This window comes from Arvicola amphibius, chromosome 11, assembly GCF_903992535.2.
Source record: "Arvicola amphibius chromosome 11, mArvAmp1.2, whole genome shotgun sequence".
NCBI classification, from domain to species: domain Eukaryota; kingdom Metazoa; phylum Chordata; class Mammalia; order Rodentia; family Cricetidae; genus Arvicola; species Arvicola amphibius.
In genome coordinates, this window is record NC_052057.2 from 96,666,047 (window position 1) to 96,687,262 (window position 21,216).

The 21,216-nt window shown below is 43.3% G+C and overlaps 1 protein-coding gene across 4 annotated transcripts in view; it reads left to right on the forward strand.

Annotated features, from left to right (window-relative positions):
• The first annotated feature begins 5,120 nt into the window (after positions 1–5,120).
• Positions 5,121–21,216, forward strand: part of Melk (maternal embryonic leucine zipper kinase) — a 69,521-nt gene continuing 53,425 nt past the window's right edge. Inside the window, exons 1-7 of one of the 4 annotated variants that reach the window (XM_038347762.1) lie at positions 5,121–5,235; positions 9,134–9,229; positions 11,406–11,491; positions 13,882–13,998; positions 15,872–16,015; positions 17,519–17,587; positions 19,691–19,783. In XM_038347762.1, coding sequence (XP_038203690.1) covers positions 9,172–9,229; positions 11,406–11,491; positions 13,882–13,998; positions 15,872–16,015; positions 17,519–17,587; positions 19,691–19,783 — 567 coding nt within the window. In that variant the 5' untranslated portion in view covers positions 5,121–5,235; positions 9,134–9,171. Of the gene's footprint in view, positions 5,236–9,133; positions 9,230–11,405; positions 11,492–13,881; positions 13,999–15,871; positions 16,016–17,518; positions 17,588–19,690; positions 19,784–21,216 lie in introns of those variants that run through there. The other 3 variants (XM_038347763.1, XM_038347765.1, XM_038347764.1) reach the window with 3 other exon arrangements.

A 21,216-nucleotide genomic window follows, 5' to 3' on the forward strand; every position in this document is an offset into this window, starting at 1 on the left:
TGTCTATAATCCTCTCAGTTGAGGAGCTGAAGCAGAAGGGTTGCTGAAAGTTTGAGGCTGGTTTTTGATAAATAGTGAGTACAAGGGCAGCCAGAGCTGCATAGCAAGACCCTGTTTTTTGTTTTTTTTTTTTTTTTTAAAAAAAAAAAAACCCCAGCCAAACCAAATGACCATCCAGGGATACTACATCATTGTGTCTGTTTGGTGGCTCACTTCCATCTGTAACTTCTGTTACAGGAAATCCAATGCCCTCTCCTGGTCTTCATAGGCAAATGCATGCATATGGTGCACAAGTATACATGCAGGCAAAACAGTCATACACATAAATTAAAATAAATTGAATAAAACTATTACACAGCATTTAGCATGTGTCAGGCACGGGTCTCAGGGTTTCTGAGAATTCATTCTGTCCTCCCAACAACCCTCTGGAGGAGACTGAAGTTGGTCAATGTGCTACTCTTACCCATGTTAGAGGTCCTCTGTGCCTGAAGGGTGTGGAGGTCAGATGGCCACTGTAGGGGGTCAGTTCTTACCTTTCACCTTTGTTTTGAGGCTGAATCTTTCTTGTTTCTGCCCCTGTTACTTACTCTAGGTTAGCAGGACCATAGCTTCTGGGTTATTCTCCCATCTCTCTCTCATATGACTGTAGGATGTTGAGAACACAGATATGTGTCTTGGCATCTGGCTTTTGATGTGAGTTCTGACTATCAAACCCAGGTGATGAGGCATGGTTGGCAAACACTTCTAACCGTAGAGTAATCACCCTGACTCCAGATGCCTTTCCTTATGTCAGCTTTCTAAACTTTTTGATATATTCAGTATAATATAGTTGAAACTGTTCCCTTAGCTAGACATGGTGGTATACACCTGTCATTCCAGCCTTGGCTACATAGCAAGCTTTTGGCTAGCCTGGGCTCTATAATGAAACCAGATCAAACCAAACCATCTCTTTAGTGGTGGATACATGAGTTGTTTTCAAAACAAAGACGGTGGTATGCTGATTAGCTTTGTCTATATGTGTTGACAAAAGTTTCTGTCCCATCCAGTCCTGCAGCTGTTCAGTCCAAAGAAACACACGGAGGTCTACATTAATCGTAACTGGTTGGCCTATTAGCTCAGGCTTCTTATTAACTCTTACATCCTACATTAATCCATAATTCTTGTCTGTGTCAGCCATGTGATACCTTTTATCAGTGAGGCATTCTCATCTTTTTTTTGTAAATCAACTTAAAAAAATCTATCTCATTAACATGGAGAACAGTTGTGGAAGATATACGGTGCCTGCACGCACATCTGCATCCACACCTGTGCCCACAAAACACATGTGCGTATGTGTATATTCCCATCTTTTCTTTTTCAACAGAACTATGACCCAAATCTTTCCACTTGTAATTGAGTTGGATATGAAGTTCGGGGTGTGGTTGGTAGCCTGAGATTGGTCAGTCTGGGTGACCTCAGAAGGCAGAGAGTCTCGCTATAAACACTACCTTCAGAGTATGCACTGCAGCTCTTTCCTGTCCCACCCATGACTCAGCCACACTTGGGCACAAGGATTCAAGGCCTCCATTTACCACGAGACAGCCCCTATGCCCTCTGCCTTAGGAGGCCAGACCCACTCTTCTGTTGTTTGAGTGACTGTTCTGGCTTTCTCTGAAATGCATATCCACGTAGTTCTGTTTCCAGGCCAGGATCCCCCGAGTGTAGGCTAACATCAAAATCCTTCAGATTGGGTCCCTGTGAGTCAGCTCTTCTGTCTTGTACATCCTCTGTATCTTCTGCTGGAAAGATTCTCCTTTCTCACCAACCCCTTCCTGCGTCCTGTGCTCTGTCCAAATTGCTTTCCCTACCAGCCTGTGTTTTCTTGGCTTTGTGCTTCTGCACATTTATCACACACACCCCCACACACAATCTTGAGAATATTCTCTCTCTTTCTCTCTCTCTCTCTCTCTGCATTTTGTTTTTAAGATCTAGTGCTAGAATGTTTCAGTTCTGGTCACTCCTGTTTGAGCTTATCCTGCATGGCTGGCTGCATGCACTCATAATAGTACTTCTGGTTGGCTCTTTATGAGAATCACTTGTTTATGAGTCTCGCACTTCTGTCTTTGAGCTCCCTTGGGCAGAAGCCACATCTCTTTTCTTCTTTCTCTGGCAGTGCCTTGAAAAGGGCCTGGCAAAGGGTATGTGCTGGTGACTGATGAGAGAATGAAGAACACAAATTATCCTGTGTGGCAGGTACAGGGACTTGTGTTTCGGGATGATGTATGTGCATGTACGTTTGCTGTTTGGAAAACTGTAGTGGGTTTTATTACGGCCATTAATGGTAGTGTTATTGGTAGATAGGTTCCGTTCCAAATGGTCTGACCCACTCGGTTAGACACTCTGGAAACAGGGAGCAGCAGAATAGGAATCCAGTCTCCTTATTGCCCAAACAAGGAAATAGGCCCACAAAAGGTCAGGCTTTGATTTTCTGGCACAGAAGTTCATGGCTCCTGCCCTCTTGGACTGGGCTGGTTTTTTTCCTGTTGTACACTTATTACTTCTTTTCTTTTTTTCGAGATAGGGATTCTCTGTGTAGCTTTGACTGTGCTGGAACTAGCTCTGTAGACCAGGCTGGCCTCAAACTCAGAGAGATCCACCTGCATCTGCCTCCTGAGAGCTGGGATTAAAGGCTTTTGCCACCACCACCTGGCTAGTTATTGTTTCTCATGCAGTGATATTCAAACTGTTTTGAATATGTTCACTGAAAATCACATTGGAATTTTAAGTTAGACATTGAATTTTTCACTATAATCTTGAATAGTTACAAAGGAAGCTCTTTATGTATAGTAACCATTTTTGGTTGTTCTTTTTAAAGACAGGGTTTCATGTGGCCCAGACTGGCCTTAAACTTTCTACATTGTGAAGATAGCCTTGAACTCCTCATCTTCTTGCCTCCACCTCTTAGATGTTGCGATTACAGGCATGCCTATGCCTCTCCCCCATCAATATACTTTTTTTTTAAGAGTGGAGAAAGATTTATTAGTTTTTTAAAAATATTTATTTGTTTATTATGTATGCAGTGTTCAGCCTGCATGTATGCTTGCAGGCCAGAAAAGGGCATCAGATCTCATTACAGATGGCTGTGAGCCACCATGTAGTTGCTGGGAATTGAGCTCAGGATCTCTGGAAGAGCAGGCAATGCTCTTAATGGCTGAGCCATCTCTCCAGCCCTCAATTGTAATTATTTTAAAATCAAGTCAGAGCATCATTTGTTCAGAGGTGTACTAGCTAGGTTTCTATTGCTGTGAAAACCCACCATGGCCAAAAGAACCTTGTGGGGAAATGGTTTATTTTAGCTTATAGCTTGTAGCGCAGCCTGAAGGGAAGTCAGAACAGGAACTCAAGGCGGGAACCTGGAGGTAGAAGTTGATGCAGAGGCCATGGAGGAGTTCTGCTGATTGAATTGCACATCTTGCCTTTTTTTTTTTTTTGTACAACTTCGTACTCCTGCCCAGGGTAGCACTACCCACAGTGGGCCGGACTCTCCTACATCTATTAGTAGGCAAGAAAATGCACCGCAGACTTGCCCACAGGCCATTCTGATGGAAGCATTCTCTTCACTGAAGTTTCCTCTTATATAGCTATTATAAGTTTTATAATGACCAAACAGGAAATAGATGAGAAAACTTCTGAGCTCATGACTGGGTATAATAGGGAATGACATGATGAGAAATACTTTTATTGGGATACTGGATATTATTGTACATTGAATTTTTCTCTTCCTTCCTTCCTTCCTTCCTTCCTTCCTTCCTTCCTTCCTTCCTTCCTTCCTTCCTTTCTTTCTTGAGACAGGATTTCTTTGTGTAGCTCTGGCTGTGCTGGAACTAGCTCTGTAGACCAGGCTGGCCTCAAATTTATAGAAATCCACCTGCCTCTGCCTCTCGAGTGCTGGGATTAAAGGCGTGCGCCACCACCACCTTTTTTTTTTTTTAATTACTTCTTTATTTTTAGTGGAGGGCTGAAGAGGCAGTCAGAGGTTCTGGGGATTGAATTCAGTCGATCAGGACTGGCAGCACCTTTACCTGCTGAGCCTTAATTGCTAGCATCTTCATGGATAGTTAATCGAGCTCCTAAGGTTTTCTGACACATAGCAACAGATTTTAGAAGGAATTAGGAGATGGATGGGCTGGGAAAAAGTAGCTCAAGGTTAGAATTATTGCTTAGAATAATCAAGGACATGGAGCGTTTGGGTCCCCATGAATCAGAAGGGAGAAAAAAGGAGAAGGACGGCCCAGTGGCTGATGGAGATTGCCAACAAGCTGACAACCTGATTGATTACTCAGACCCACATAGTGGAAGGAGAGAACCGACTCTTGAAAGTTGTCTTCTGACCTCCACACGTGTGAAGTGGTACATGTGACACACACACACACACACACACACACACACGAATAAATGAATAAAATAAAAAATTAAGAACACACGAAAGTTGATTATGTGAAAATTTAACAGGTTGATGTCTTCTGGAAAGTTTTTCGTGCATGCTGCAGTTAGTAGAAGCAATCTAGAAAAAACCCAACGAAACAAAAAAGATAAAAAAAGAAAAAGAAAGGACAGAAAGATAAGAGTTTTTCTTTTTGGGTGGTGTGGGGAGCAAGAAGGGAGATTTAGATGGATGTGATCAACATATATTTTTTATATATATGTTATTTTCGAAGAATAAATCCAAATATCCTTTAAAAAAAAGAAGCAAGGGGGGCTGGAAAGAGGGCTCAGTGGTTAAGAGTACTGACTGCTCTTCCAGAGGATCCGGGTTCAATTTCCAGCACCCACATGGCAGCTCACAACCGTCTGAAGATCAAACCATAAAAATATTTTTTTTTTTTTTTAAAGAAGAAGCAAGGTCTTTAGTCTTCAGCCAGGATTTCAAGGGAGTATCTCGCCGCCTCTGATACTCAGCATCAGACACCCTTCCCGCCCCAGCGTGTTCAGGAGCCCTAAGAAGTTTGAGCCTATCTTGCCCCGCCCCGTTGTCTCCTGGCCCCGCCCCACCTCCCTGGGAACGGACCTCCGGTCCCCGTGGGCCCCGCCTCTTCCGGCCCGCGAGGTTTGATTCCCTTGGCGGGCGGAAGCTGCTGGAACTTGAATTCCGTAAAGATTCCCACCGACTCCTTTCTGTTTCAGCTTTGCTGGGTTCTGCGGCGGCTGCTTCGACCTTCTGTTCGGTTCTGTCCCGCCGAGCCTGCCGCCCTTCAGGTCAGTTCTACCGCCGCGAACCGGGCTCTGAGCTGTGGGGCGCAGCCGGGAGACGGAGCTTTCCCGGGGTTCCGCCCACCACTGCTGGTCTGAGAACTTCTAGACTTTTCGACCCAGGGTTTTCTTTCACAGGTGGTGGTGGTTGCTTCTTCTTTTTTTCTTTCTGTCGTTCTGAGACGTAGTCTTGTGCAGTCCAGGCTCGTCTCGATCTCACTGTAGCCAAAGTGGTCCCTGAATTCTGGATCCTGCCGCCTCAGCTTCCCGAGAGCTGGGGAAAATAGGTAGGAGCTCCCCACCACCATTCCCGGCTTCCGGAGTTTTTGATGAAGTTGGCAGAGCGTTTGACACCCAGGAGGCTGCCATGGATGGATGGCAGTTACATTTGTTTCACTGCTCCTGACTTTCCGCAAAAGCGGTTCAGAGACGGGCTTTGGGATACTTTACCGTCGTTCAACTATATTTCCTGGGGTGCTCCAGTTAAAAGGGAAGCGTGTGATCCCCGTTTTCAGAGTCCAACTCCTTCCTCACCTTGCACCTCCTCAATCAAAGCAAGAGGCCGGAGACGCACGTATTGTAAGGGTGCTCCGAGACTGTAGCAGTAGCTGGAGCAGCAAGGTGGCTCCTGTCAACGAGACTCTGGAGAGAAACAGGGAACCTTCTCAGAGAAGGCGTCCCAGGGCAGCAGACTCACACTAGGGTGAGGTGTTCTAGTCTCACCTTCGGTAGATTTCTGTAGTCAGTGGAACTCTAATTAGGAGGAAGGGCGGGGCTTCCGAGCGGCCTGTAATGTTTAGAGACTTAAGAGTCCCTGTTTTTGTTCATGATTGGTGTGAGAGAAATCAAAACAGCTCTTGATTGCACCTTCATGGAAACAGTGGGTCTTTCCTGCCAATCTGTCATGAACCAACAAAATGGATGGATTAGTCCCTAAATGCTTTTCGGAGTGAATGCCTCTCTGGCTGTTCTCCCAGAAGCCTCTGCAAAGGAGAAGGAAGGAGGCTACTCAGCTGTATTCTAAGGTCAAACTATAAGCCCTTCTGCACCCCCACTTGAAATGACCAGATCAGTGTCTCACATGAGGCAAGGTCATGTATTGTGTAGTAAGTGACAGCATGGCCCAAGTTACACAGTATTAGTAGCAAAACACCCTCAGTGTGTGTAGTCCATGCTGGTCTGGAACTCACAGAGATGCCTCTGCCTCTGCCTCCCGAGTGCTGGCACAAAGACATGTCCACGGCGTTTTATAGTTTCATCACAATCTCATGATCTAGCGGGTGCCTTGTTTCCTCAGAAGTTTATTATATATACTCCATTTCTTCTATTTTACCACATTCGGAGGGGCATCTCCAATCACAAGGATTTCTTTTTTATATTCCAGTTTCTAGAAGATATAGATCAGCTTTATACCTACAACATGTAGAGGTAAAATATAGTAGTAGATATAATCACTAGTTTTCTTTCTTCCTTTCTTCCTTCTTTCCTTCCTCCCTTCCTTCCTCCCTCCCTCCCTCCCTCCCTCCCTCCCTCCCTCCCTTCCTTCCTTCCTTCATTCTTTCTTTCTTTCTTTTCTCCCCTCCCCCCCTTTTGAGACAGGGTTTCTCAAATAGCTCTGGCTGTCCTGGAACTACCTTTGCAGATCAGGCTAACCTAAAACTCACAGAGCTCCTCCTGCCTCTGCCTCCTGAGTGCTGGGACTAAAGGTCAGCACTACCCAGCTTCACTAGTTTTCTTAATAGTAGCAAAAATGTCGTTCCCTGGATTTAATAGATATAATCCAGCCCCACAGTGGTGTTACTTCAAGACATAGTGATTTGAGGGATGAAAGTAGGCAGAAAAAAAGATTTTATTATTTGTGCAAGGCAATCTCTTCCTAGGAGCTAGAAGTTTAAAACGCCTTTGGGAGAAATCTGTGAAGAAGTTAATTACGAGCCAAGCCTGGTGGTACGTTGTATAATCCTGTGTGTGTGTGGTGGGATCAGGCAGGAAGTGTGGAAGGTCAAAGCTGCCTGGGCTATGGAGAAAATATAAGACTGTTGGGATTGCAGACCCAAGTCTCCATGCAGGGTTTGCTACCCTACTTTGTAGCAGACAGCTCTCCAGTCAGATTTATATCTCCCAATTCCCCCATTTCCTTTCTCTTGCTTTCCCCCCTCCTCTTTGAACAGGATCCCAGGAGTTATTGGGTCCCAGGAGTTACTGAGCCATGTCTTGACCGCTAAACTGCTAGGATTTCTTGTCTTGGAATTCCTTAATTCTGGGTTTCCATTTCTTTGGAGGATGTTGTTTTACTTTATTCCTGAATTTGTTCTATTGGCAAATGGCCATTAAGAGATTTCTGAGTTAATGAGGCAATTAAGCATATTCCCTAAAAGTCTGGCCGGGTGAGATGTGGTTGTGGGCAACAGAGAACAAGCTGCTCTGTCCTCTCACCTCCACGTGCGTGCTATGGCATGTGCACAGCCATGTACACATTTATTAGATACAGTAAGTATAAATTTGAAAGTTAAAAACATGTATGTATGTGTCTGCATGAGTGTGTAGCATGCTGGTGCCTGCAGAGGCCAGAAGAGGGTGTTGGATCTGAACATGGAGTTACAGGTGGTTCTAAGCAGTCTAACATGGGGGCTAGGAACTTGGGAGAGCAGTAAGCACTCTTAGCTGCCAAGGGCCTCTTCAGTCCTTCCTGCTTCCTCCATTGTAATATAGTGTCTTATGTGTAACCCACGCTAGTCTGGAACTTCAGATCCTCCTCTCTGGTGTCCCCAGTCCTGGGATAGTAGGCAGGTATCAGCATACATGGTTCTGCTTTCTTTTTTGGTGGTGTCTTTGATGGTATAGGAATTCTGAAAACACACACACACACACACACACACACACACACACACACTTTAGTTTTTTTTCCCAGTTGACCTGAAACTGTGTACACCAACCAGGCTGGCCTCAGACTCGGAGTAATCCTCCTGTCTGTCTCCCAAGTGCTGGGATTACAGGTGTGTGCCCCTGAACTCAGTTTTGTTTTGTTTTTTGAGGAAAGGTAGTTTTTTTTTAAAGCGTTGTTTATTTACTTCCTTGGTGTATGCTTGGATGTGTGTTATAGAAGACAACAGTGGGAGTTGGCCTCTCTTCTGTCACGGAGGGCCCAGGGGTTGGGCTTGGTGGCAAGCAACTTAACCCACTGAGCTAATTTGTCTTTGATGTTAGTGGATTTGTTATTTGAGGTAGTCTCCTGTAGCCCAGGTAGTGAACTGGCTCTGTGGTCTAGGATGACCTTGAGCTCCTGCCCCCATCTTTCAAGTCCTGGGATTGTAGGGACTACCACCTCCCAGGTATCTTCAAGTCTTTATCTGGATTTGATTTGTGTGGTTGGTGTGAGGCAGGAATTCAGGGGCTTTTGTTTGTTTGTTTTTTAAAATATTTATTTATTTATTATGTATACAATATTCTTTCTGTGTGTATGCCTGCAGGCCAGAAGAGGGCACCAGACCCCATTACAGATGGTTGTGAGCCACCATGTGGTTGCTGGGAATTGAGCTCAGGATCTTTGGAAGAGCAGGCAATGTTCTTAACCTCTGAGCCACCTCTCCAGCCCCGTTTGTTCTTAATATGACTAATTAGTCCTTCACTGTCATTTATATGCCTAAGATTTATTTTTATCTCTAATTGCAAATATGGGAGGTGGAGCCTGGTGGAGGTGGAGCACAGTTTTAATCCCAGTGCTCAGGAGGCAGGGGCAGGCAGAGCTCTGATTCAAGGCCAGCCTGATGTCTGAGTGAGTTCCAGGACATCAAGGCTACACAGAGAAGACTGTTTCAAAACACGTGTGTGTGGGAGGAGATGATCTGGTGATATTTCTTTTATTTTGTTCATTGTTGATGTAAAATTTTTGCATGTTTTACAGATTCTTTTTGTCATTTTGAAGAAACTTTTAGGTGGACTATGAAAGATTATGATGAACTTCTCAAATACTATGAATTATATGAAACTATTGGGACAGGTAATTGTTAATTTTTTTCTTGGCGGCAGAGTATAGACAAAATAATTGGATGTATGGTCTGTTTGGGTTGTTATGAGCTTTTTAGTATAATTGATGTAGCTTAAATTTTTTCTACCTAGAATTTAAAAAATTTAAATTTATTTTATTTTTATTGTTGTGTGTGAGTCTGTGTGTATGATGTGTGTGGGGCACGCATATCAGCCTGCATGTAGAGGTAAGAGGGCACCTTTGTGGAGTAGCTTCTCTTCTTCTACCTTTATATAGATTCTGGAGCTGGAACTGAGGTTGCCAGGCCTGTGTGTCAAGTGCCTTTACCTGATGAGCCTTTTCGCCTGATCCTCTACCTACTTTAATTAGCAGAACAGAACAAGGGTGCACTATTAGAGAAAGCCTCATAGGTCACTGCGAAGCAGCGTTTGACTTCTAGTGTAAACAAAAGCCACAGGAGTGGAGGGGTAGTGCTTGAGCTAAGGCGTGGTCTGACCTCCTCGTCTTGGCTGCTTGAGGGTGAAGGCATTGGGTGGGAGAGGGCAAGGACAGAGGTGAACAGCTGTTGGGAAGCAATTGCTGTGAGGAAAGTGACCCTGGAGATGATGGCAGCGTGGTTAGAATGGCGGGGTGAAGCTAGTGAGGCGCTTACAACATACAGCATATGATAAAACATGCAAAGTGCACAGATGTTCATGAGAACATGAAGACACACACAGTCGTGCATTACCTGCTCAGAGAAGACACGGTAATTTCCAATCAGTACTGTTTCTTTCCCCCAGGGAAGTCGTTGGTATGCTCCCCCAAGGTAAGCAGGTAGGATTTGCTGATGAGTTGTACGTGGAGTGCTAGAGAAACGAAGTTCCACCAGGGAAGGCGGTGGGGAAGACTGGAAGAGACTATCAGAAACTTCTTTTTGAATGTATTAACATCTTTCAGATAACTAGAGCTGTTTAATTAGCACTGGCCCAGTTTTAAAACATAATTGCTTGCCTTCATAGTTTTTTTTTTTATAAATGTTTTTTGAGACAGAGTTTCTTTGTAACTTTGGAGCCTGTCCTGGCACTTGCTCTGTAGACCACGCTGGCCTTGAACTCATAGAGATCCACCTGCCTCTGCCTTTCCAAGTGCTGGGATTAAAGATGTGTGCCGCCACTGCCTGGCTACCTTCATAGTTTTTTTTTTTTTTTTTTTTTTTTTGGTTTTTCGAGACAGGGTTTCTCTGTGGCTTTGGAGCCTGTCCTGGAACTAGCTCTTGTAGACCAGGCTGGCCTCGAACTCAGAGATCCACCTGCCTCTGCCTCCCGAGTGCTGGGATTAAAGGCGTGCGCCACCGCCGCCCGGCTTACCTTCATAGTTTTTAAGCTCAGTGAAGTTTTATATAATTTGTCTTCAGTCTCAGTAACTTTATATTGTATTCTAGCGTGTTAATAAAGTTTAATTGCAGTGTTAACTATAGTCTATTTCTTTTTAGAAAAGATTTGCTATATTTGTGTGTGTGTGTGTGTGTGTGTGTGAGAGAGAGAGAGAGAGAGAGAGAGAGAGAGAGAGAGAGAGAGAGAGAGAGAGAGAGAGCTGTGTGTGAGTAACGTGTGTGTGTGTGTGTGTGTGTGTGTGGCTGTGTTGGATCCTCTGGAGCTGGAGTAACAGGCAGTTTTGAGCTGGTAGTTAAACTCTAGTCATCTGTAAGAGTGGCAAGCACACTTTAACCTGCTAGCTATCTCTTTAACCCCCATAGAGCATATTTCTAAAGAGTGAGTTTTTTCCCTACGTTTTTATCATTTATTCTTTATTTACTGTTCATGGTAGGAAAAACCTCCATATAGAGCAGTAGTTCTCAACCCTCCTGATGCTGTGACCCTTTACTACAGTTCCTCATGTTGTGGTGACCCCCAATCATAAAATTTCATTGCTATTTCATAACTGTAATTTTGGTAGTTTTATGAATTATAATATCAACATCTGTGTTTTCTGGTTATCTTAGGCAACCCCTGTGAAAGGGTCTTTTGACCCACGAAGGGGTTGTGACCCACAGGTTGAGAACTGTTGATCTAAAAACATTGACTGAAAAGAATTTGGAGTCGTAGCTAACCTGTTGGAAATGACAGAAGAAAGACAAACTTCTAGGAAAATGACTTGAAAGGGCCTTTTAAGAAATCTGTGCTTATTCATTTTTTTTTATACTTAGGTGGCTTTGCAAAGGTCAAACTTGCCTGTCATATCCTCACTGGAGAAATGGTAGCTATAAAAATCATGGATAAAAATGCACTAGGGGTAAGTATGAAATTATTTCTTTTCCTTAATTATACAAAATGATGGGCTCCACTGTGATACTTTTATATATTGGAGTTATAGTCTATTGTTCATTTATCCTTCATAACATTAAAACAGTTACTTTGAGTCGAGGTTTCACTATATATAGCCCTGGTCTTGAACTTACTTTTTTGTCAAGATTGGCCTTCAGCTTGTGCTCTTTCTGCCTCAGTCTCCTAAGTGTTAGGATTGCCAGTGTGTGTCATCACACCCTGCCAAGAAATGTATATATCTTTTCATATGTATATATGCATGCATGTGTGTGGGCACATGTGTAGGTATGCTGTATATATCTTTTCATATGTATATATGTATGGCATATGTGTGGGTACATGTGTAGGTATGTGTACATGTATATGCCCATGCGTGTACAGAGGCCTGAGGGTGATACTGGAAATCTTCCTTGATTGCTTTCCACTTTATTCTTTTTGAGGCAAGGTCTCTCAGTCAAACCCAGAGCTTGCTGATATGCCTAGTCCTGCTAGACAACCTCCTGTGGGGATCCCATCTCTGTCTGAAGCTGAAATTCTAAGTGAGCCGAGCTGCCATACCTAGCTGACATTTGTGATTTCTGGGGAACCAAATTCTAGCCCTCTTGCTTGCTTAACAAGATGTAAAGATCTGGCTCAAGAGATGGCTCAGCAGTTAAGAGCACTTGCTGCACCTTGAGAGGACGCAAACTCAATTCCCATCACCCATGTCCAGAATTCACAACCATGTGTAGCTCCAGTTTTAGGGGATCCCACTCCTTTGACTTCCGGGGACACCTGTAATTATGTGCACATATCCACATGCACACACAGATTTACACATAATTAAAAATAATAATAAAATTCTTTTAAAAAGCAAGAGATGGTTCTGTTGGAAAAGTATTTGCTATGTAAGAATGAGAACATTGCCTGGTGGTGGTGGCGCACACCTATAATCCCAGCACTTGGGAGGCAGAGGCAGGTGAGTCTCTGAGTTTGAGGCCAGCCTGGTCTACAGAGCAAGTTCCAGGACAGCCAGGGCTACACAGAGAAACCCTGTTTTGACCACCCCTCCCACCACCAAAAAAAAAAAAAAAATGAGAACATGAATTTGGATCCCAAGCACCTGCATAAAAAGCTGAGCAGGAGCATGGTTGCTTTACACATCTATAATCCCAGTGCTGGTAAGGTGTGTACCATCTAGACTGATTGGGGGCACCTGGTTCAAAGAAAGACCCTGTCACAAAAAAATAGGTGGGTAGTGATTAAGGAAGACATCTAATGTTGACCTCTGGTCTCTATATGCATCTGCACACATGTGCACACACCTCTACACCACATTTATAAAGTAAAGACCTGTGTATTTAAAGTAATCTGGATCCAGACATGGTGTCACACACTTATAATCCCAGGACTCATGAGTCAGAAGCAGGAGTTCCACGTGTAAGATCAGTTTGGTCCACATAGCAAGTTCAAAGCTATCAAGGCCATATGAAAAGTACTTTTATAATTCTTTTTGTTTGTTTGTTTTGTTTTCTGAGATGGTTTCTCTGTGTAACAGTCCTGGCTGTCCTGGAACTTGCCTCCACCTGTCTCAGCCTCCCAGGTGCTGGGATAAAAGACATGTGCCACCACTGCCTGGTTTAATTTCTTTTCTTTACTTGAGACTCCTTTCTTGTTCTTTAATCCAGACTGACCTATAGCTCACTTTGTAACCCAGGTTGGCCTCAGGTTTTCAGTCCTTCCCAAGCCTTCCGACTGCTAGGATTGTATCCAGGCCTGCTAGTGGGTGTTTCTGTACTTGGTTTGTTTGGCATGGCCACCTTCTACGGTAGTCTAGACTCTTTCAGGATTGTGGGTATTGTGCTCTTGACGACTTCGTTAGTTTGCGTTTTGTCACTTGAGGGGAACAATGTAAAAGGGGGCAAGGTTGAGTTTTGTCACGTGGTTTGCGTCCAGGATCCACTGCTTTGGGCCGGAAGTGAGGTTGACTATTATGATGGTTTGAGCATGTGCCTCAGTGGAAGCCAGGAAACAGAGAGCATGCCTCTGCTAATGGGCATCTCCTCTGTCCCCCCCATGCCTCGGCTTATTGAGCGGTGCCACAGTGCTCAGTGTGGGTCCTCTTTGAGTCCTCAGGCACTCCTGAGTGTGGGCTTTGCTAATCTCCACTCATTCAGACTGACACATTGTCACTCACATTGAGCTTGTCTTCATAAAATCCTCAGAGCACTAATTTTGTAATGCTTTTCTGTAATTTTGAGCAGCGTGTTTTAGAGCTATTGATAGCTTTTCCTTCCTCCTATTAAAACTGTTGATATTGATGGTTGGGACAATTTCCAAGAAATTTGTTGCTTATTTGAACTGTGTTTTGTTAAACAGAGTGATTTACCCCGAGTCAAAATCGAGATTGATGCCCTGAAGAATCTGAGACATCAGCATATATGTCAGCTCTACCATGTGCTGGAGACAAAAAACAAAATATTCATGGTTCTTGAGGTTAGTGGTAGGTCCCAGGCAGCCAAAAGTGTTTGCTCGCTTTTTCAGCAGTTGAGAGAGAATTACATCTTCTTACCTGCAAAATTAGAATAATGTTTGCTCTAGTTTCATTTCCATTGCCGTGATAAAATAGTCCTCATAAGAAGTAGCTCAGAGGAGACAGGTTAGCCACAGTCCAGGGTCCCGGGAAGTCAGTGCAGCACAGACTTAACAGAGCAGAGGGAAAGAAGGAAATGCTTGCTTGTCTGCTTGTGCTCAGCTTGATTTCCCCAGTCTCACACAGCTCAAGACCCCTGACTAGGGAGTAGTGCCACCCAGAGTAGACTTCCCACATCAATGAACTTAATAAAGATAGTCTGCCACGGACATGCCATGCCGACAGCCCAACCTGGTATAATAGACCGTCCTCACTGAGACTCCTCTCAGGTGACTCTAGGCTGCTTAAGTTGATAAAACTAATCCTTAAAGGACTTAATGGTTCTTTCACCTTCGTGTAGGTTCCTGGGATCAAAGCCATCTCACTGGCTCTTTTTGTTCCTCTTATTAGTATATATTACTATACATGTTTCACTGTGACATTTCATGCATATATATTTATGTATATAAAATGTATTTATGTTTGAATATTTTGCCTGCATGTCTGTGTGTACCATGTGTGTATCTGGTGCCTATGGAGGCTACAAACTGTTGGATCCCCTGGGGCTAGAATTATAGATAGCTTTGAGCTGCCATGTAGGGACTGAGAAATGAACTTAGGTCATCTGCAAGAGCAGCCAGTGCTTTTAATCTCTCAGCCATCTCTCCAGCCCCCTTTATAATGTTTTTGATCATATTAATTCTCTGTTACCTTCTCTCTGTTATCACTGGTCCCCTTCCTCTTCTCAACTATCTCCACTTCTACTTCCACGTCTTTTTTTCCTTTTGATAACCCAGTGAATTTTTTGAGGGTTGCATTAAGAGTGTGGGTGCCTTACCAGTGGCTACATCATTGACGAAAATATTTCTCCTCCCTTATCAATCATTAACTGTATAAATCCTGGGGAGGGGACTTTGTAAGCCCTTCCTCTTAATTACTTGTTATATGTCTCCTACATTTATGTGTGTGTGTTTTGTGGTGTGGTGTGGTGTGTATGCATATGTGTCAGATACATGTGTTTGTATGTGTGCTTGCATATGTGCATGTGGAAACTCAAGCGTGTCTTTTTATATTGTTCTTTCCCTTACTTGTTAAGACAGGGCCTCTCATTGAACCTGGAGCTTACTGTTTAGGGTAGGCTAGCTGACCGGGAGCCCTAGGACCTGCTGGTCGTTATCTCCTTGGTGCTGGGGCTTCAGATGTGTGTTGCCAACTGCAGGCCTTTAAGTGGGTGCTTAGGGATCTGAACTCAGTCCTTATGCTTGTTCAGCATGCACTACCCACAGAGCCATCCTCTTGGCCCCTAACGGGCTCTTTGTGAGAGATTGAAAATTGCTCGTCTTTGGACAGTGACCAGCAATAATTACTGAAGAAACAATAATTACTGCTGCTTTTCAGTTTTGATTTTAGATGACTATACTAAATGTGAGTACGTTAATTTGAGAATGAGTTTTAGTACTTTGTTATAAAAATATAAAGCCCTGAGTGAGCTTTTGAAAATCACAATGGTAGTTGGTTTGACTTCTGTTTATTGCTAATAAAACTGCTCAAGGGAAGAATTATTGTTCTCCTTCCTGGAATAATTACTGAATTGTTGGATCCCGAGAGTGTAGTTTTAGATATGCTCACTCAGTTCCCTTGCCTTAAACTTGTGCTACTACTGACTTCAGTGTGGTTTTACTTTCCATTCTGGGAAGTGAATTTGTCAGCTGTAACTGTGTGATCTTGCTGTTGAAGTACTGTCCGGGAGGAGAGCTGTTCGACTACATCATCTCCCAGGATCGCCTGTCGGAAGAGGAGACCCGAGTCGTCTTCCGTCAGATACTGTCTGCAGTTGCTTACGTGCACAGCCAGGGCTATGCCCACAGGGACCTCAAACCAGTAAGTGGCCCTGTCACAAATGCTCACCTGCGAGTCGAGCGTGCTCTGCCTCTTATTTCCAGGTGTCCATGTGTTCTGCTAAAACCCCACCAGTTTGCCTCCTTAGTCATTTTGTTTTGTTCAGAATCTGTCACATTGCTTTTTCTTTCTTAACATTCTCTCACCTGTCAGTTGTATGTGGCGTGGGATGCCCTGGAATCAAGATTTTGTCCCTCGGAACGATGTGCCGTCGGGCATTTTCCATTCAGTGTTCTGTTTTTGTTTGAGACAACGTCTGTCTATATAGCCCAGGCTGAGATACTCCTGTTTTAGCCACCTAAAATGCTGAGATTATATTCCTTTAATTTCAAACCTTTTTTCTCCAGAAGGGAGCAGTTCATTAGAATTGACAGATTCTAATTTTAAAGGACTGATGAAAAATGTGAGCAGTCTTCTAGTCTTTAGGCTCTAATGTAGGTGATACTGAGTGTGTGTGTGTGTGTGTGTGTGTGTGTGTGTATACATAGATACATACATTTATATATTTAAATGTAGCTTCATCAAACAGGGTCAGGACTTAGAGTAGGTTTGTGGCAGTGTTACCACCTTTTCATGTGTTTAATACCTCAGTCTTCAGTCTGAGCTCTGTTTAGTCTTAAACTTCCCTTTGGCAGAAATTGTCTTCACTTGTAGTTGGCTTCAGCGTACTAAGGAGGAATTTGTTTTCCTCCTTCATCTTATTCTTTGGAAAGATCTCGTACTGAGCCCAGAGCTTGCTATTTTGGCTAGACTGTCTGAACAGTGAGCCTCAGGATACTCCTCTCTTCACCTCCCCAGTGCTGGGATTAGAGAGGTGTGTGTTGTCATGCCTGGCTTTTTACATTGATGCTGGGTGTCTGAATTTAGCTTCCTCATGTTTGCAGAGTAAGCACGTCACCTAGGCCTCTCTCTTTTTCATTCTTTTTGTGGTTCTAGGACCTCAGGCATGCTGGGAAAGTGCTCCTTCTCTGAGCACCATCTCCAGTTCCTAGTCTTCTTCTCTTCTCTTCTCTTCTCTTCTCTTCTCTTCTCTTCTCTTCTCTTCTCTTCTCTTCTCTTCTCTTCTCTTCTCCTCTCCTCTCCTCTCCTCTCCTCTCCTCTCCTCTTCCCTCCCCTCCCCTCCCCTCCCCTCCCCTCCCCTCCCCTCCCCTCCCCTCCCCTCCCCTCCTCCCCTGTGGTGGTAGTGGTGGTGGTGGAAACAGGGTCTCACTATGTAGCCCTGGCTGGCCTGGAGCTCACTACTTAGACCAGGCTGGCCTCAAACAGATCTGCTTGCTCTGCCTCCTGAGTGTCATTAGGGTCAAAGGTGTGTGCTTATCCTCAGCTCTATTTTTTTCTAATCTTTTCATTAGGTTTCAGTGATTTAACTTATATTGGAGCTCAGCTTCAAATTAAAACAACTAAATCAGTTTTAGAAATGGTTAAAGGTGGGATGTGATATAAGGAAATCAGAATACAGTTATCAAAATATATTTGTTTTCCCAGGAAAATTTATTGTTTGATGAATATCATAAATTAAAGCTGATTGACTTTGGTCTCTGTGCAAAACCCAAGGTAAGTGCAAAAATAAAAATACACATGTCTGTCTATAAGTGTACCTGTTGGTGTTATATTGCACTGACTTTCACTTAATCTTTATTGAAAATTTTATCCTTAGCACTGGTAGTTTTATAAGTTTGCTAGATCATTCTGAGATGGAGTCAAGACTGTGAGCCACCACTGTAGGTCTAGGATTTGTCCCCACAGGGCACAGTGTAATGCCAGGCAACAGGAAGCCATTATACTGTGAATACTAAGTCATGTGTTTGCAGTTTGAGTATGTTGCCACTAGGTGCTGTCTTTGTTCATTTGTGCAGAAGCTGGGTATTTGGTGTGTATCTAGTTTTTAATCACCGATAGTTCTTTAACTAAGGATTGGCTACACTCTTGTGAAAGAAGAGGGGGAATGGATGGCCATGGGCTTCTATATTTATTCCACTTGAAATGCCCCTCATTTGCATTCCATAGGTAAGCCCTGGTGTTCTCTAGCATAACTTCTCTGAGGTGACTTTGAACTTCTCCGCTCTGCTGTCTGTAGCAGGTCTCCTGTGTGGCTGCTTGTTGGAGTCTTCCTTCTGGGTTCTCTAATGATGGCACTCCATTGCTAAAATGAGCTGTCTACACTCATTAAGAATGTTGAAACTGCAGGCTCCTCTCAGGCCTTTGTAGTCCCATGATGATTTCCTGCCCCTCAGCATTAGCAAGGGGAAGCAAGCAGATTTTGCCTCCTCAGTTTTGAATGTCTGGTTCTTTCTTCTCCCACTGATGTCTATTCTGAGATTACCAGTGGAGGCTTGTGTCTGGAAAGCAGATGATTCAGGAGGCAGTTTCTATTTTTTTTTTTATACAGACATAAAGCATATAAAGATCATCCTTTGACAGATAAGTTGCATTCTCTTATCTGTGGGTGGCGATGTTTGTGGAAGACTTCATTAGCTTTTTTTTTTTTTTTTTTTTTTTTGGTTTTTCGAGACAGGGTTTCACTGTAGTTTTAGAGCCTGTCCTGGAACTAGCTCTTGTAGACCAGGCTGGCCTCGAACTTTTTTTTTAAATGACTGCTACAGATCCAACTCACAAAGACATCATCTAAGAAAATGGGGGTGGTGGGAAGGATGGCTTCAGCCTCTGTGGGGCTCTCACTTCTGGGTATGTTTCATTTGTAAACAAAATCTTAAGGTTTCTAGGTCTTTGCCCCCTGTAGGGCTCAGCACAGGAGTGCAGCAGCAGCTTCGTTTTCATAAGGTCTCTGCCTCTTTGGAGAGCAGAGGAGGTTGACAGATCACCAGTTAAGGTGGTGATTTGCCTTACCACAGAGTCTGAAGGATAGATTAGGATAGATTAGCAATGTCTCCTACTTACCAGTTGTTTTTTCCTGTGAACAGAAAGGAAGTTGTTCTGCATTTGTAAAGATTAGATGTTAAAGATAGGGACTTGAATTCGGTGGGTATTTCTTGAATACTTGGGGGTAGGAAATCATGGGTGCTTGGATGGATGTGAGGTTTATTACTATGCAAATAAATATGTAGGGGGAAGTAAGGACTTGATTTGACTTAACTCAGGGGAAAAGGTCTTGTTCATGGGAGGTTGAGTGGTATTGAAAATCCAGAGAATCACAGTTGGCATATGTGCGTGTGCATATATACAAAGAGCATTTGCAGAAATCTCTTGATTATTTGGAAGAGTTTTTTGTTTATTTCTTTGTTTTTTTTTTTTTTTTTTTTTTTTGTGACAAGATTTCTCTGTGTAACCTTGACTGTCTTGGAACTCATTCTGTAGATCAGGCCCAGGCTGGCCTCAGACTCAGAGATCTGCCTGCCTCTGGCTCCTAAGTGCTGGTATTGAAGATGTGTGCCACCACACCTGGCATGGGATGGTTCTTCATCTAGCCTTTCTTTGAATTCAAAAGGGAGATTTTGTCAAAGTTTAATGTTTTTAATGTTTATTTTTGTTTTTTGAGACAGGGTCTTGTCTAACCCAGACTGGTCTCAAGCTTTCTACATAGTTGATTCTGGCCTTGAACTCCTGGTCCTCTGCTTACAAATGTACGCATCTTGCCTAACTTGAGACTTATATTCTTAGGGGCCGTAACTAACACGTTTCATTTCTGTGTTATGGTAGGGCAACAAGGACTACCATCTACAGACATGCTGTGGGAGTCTTGCTTATGCAGCACCTGAACTAATACAAGGCAAATCGTATCTTGGATCAGAGGTAATTGTTCCTGATGAGCTTGGGGATTTTTTCTGTCATCCTCGTTACAGTTGCTTTTTGTATAAAGTGTGCTGTAGTTTGAGGCAGGGTAAGCTAGGTGTGGCCCAAGGCTATGGTGGCACACCCAGTTTTCAAAGACATTTATTAGCACAGAAGAAAAACAAAACTGTCCTTCAAGTGTCCTTGTTCAGAAAGCCTGGCTTTACCTCCTTTGCACTTGACCCTTCAAGTTGTATGCAGCCCCTCTTATTCTCTGGAGCTCAGGTGTTGCTGGCATTAGTGTTGTAAAGAAATAAAAAATGACTTTTCAGAAGTTTAGGAGTTGCTGGGCTGATCGTCTCCTCTCTTGCATACACTCTTGTATAGCGGGGACCTTTGGAGGGGAAACAGCACAGGTGCGAGCTGGTCCCAGCTTTCTTTACCTGCAGAATCCACCTTCCTGTGGAACATCTCTGGGGAGAAGTGCTATGTGGGAGGACTTTGGAAATACCAGCTTGCTTAATTTGGAGCAGGGGTAGATGGGATTTTGTATATTTTTTTTTTCTTTTTTCTTTTTTTGGTTTTTCAAGACAGGGTTTCTCTGTAGCTTGATTTTGTATATTTTTAGTGAATTCATTTTCATCTCAAATTTAAAGTATTGTACAAAAATAAAATTAAGAACTTCGGTATATTTTTATTTAAATTTGTATTTATTTACATTTTCCTCTATTTACTTTTTTTCTTAGAACATACATATTATGCAGATCCTTTTTGAAAACCATATGAATGTAAACTGAGCATCATATCCCTTTATAACTATGTACATTTTATTATTTTTAATATATTGTCTCTTTTTAAAAAATTCTTTACTATATCTATTTTGTGTGTATATTGGGGCAGCGAATGCCACAGTGTACATATGGAGGTTGGAGGATAACTTTCAGCAGTTAGTTCTGTCCTCACCATTTGGGTTCCAGGCATTGAACTCAGCTTGTCAGCCTTGGTAGCAAGTGCCTTTACCTGTGAAGTCATCTTGCCAGCCCTGTTTTGTTTGTTCTTTTATTTTAAATGAGCCAAATTTTTAATTTGTCCATTTCTTGTATTTGAAGTGCTCTTCCATGGCCTCTTGGCCTGAGATTCTTTGCTGTAGTCGTTACCCTCTATATAGCTTTATGGGGTATCATGGTTGCATTTGTTTAGTTTCTTGCTTTCAGTAACTTTAGGTTGATTTGGTGCTCAGCATAAAGAGCCTTCATAGTCTTGGCATACACAGGCATATCACAATTGGAGACAGACACAGAGAGATGAGCTTAGAGCTTGTCTAAGGCTTTGGCAGTTCCGTGATTTCACGTGCTGGGCTTTCATGGATGAGTGTGGTCGTGAACATCTCCTGTAAAGCGTCCATTACACCTTCAGCCGCAGTGCCTTTTGGCCATGGCGGTGGGGTAAGGTGA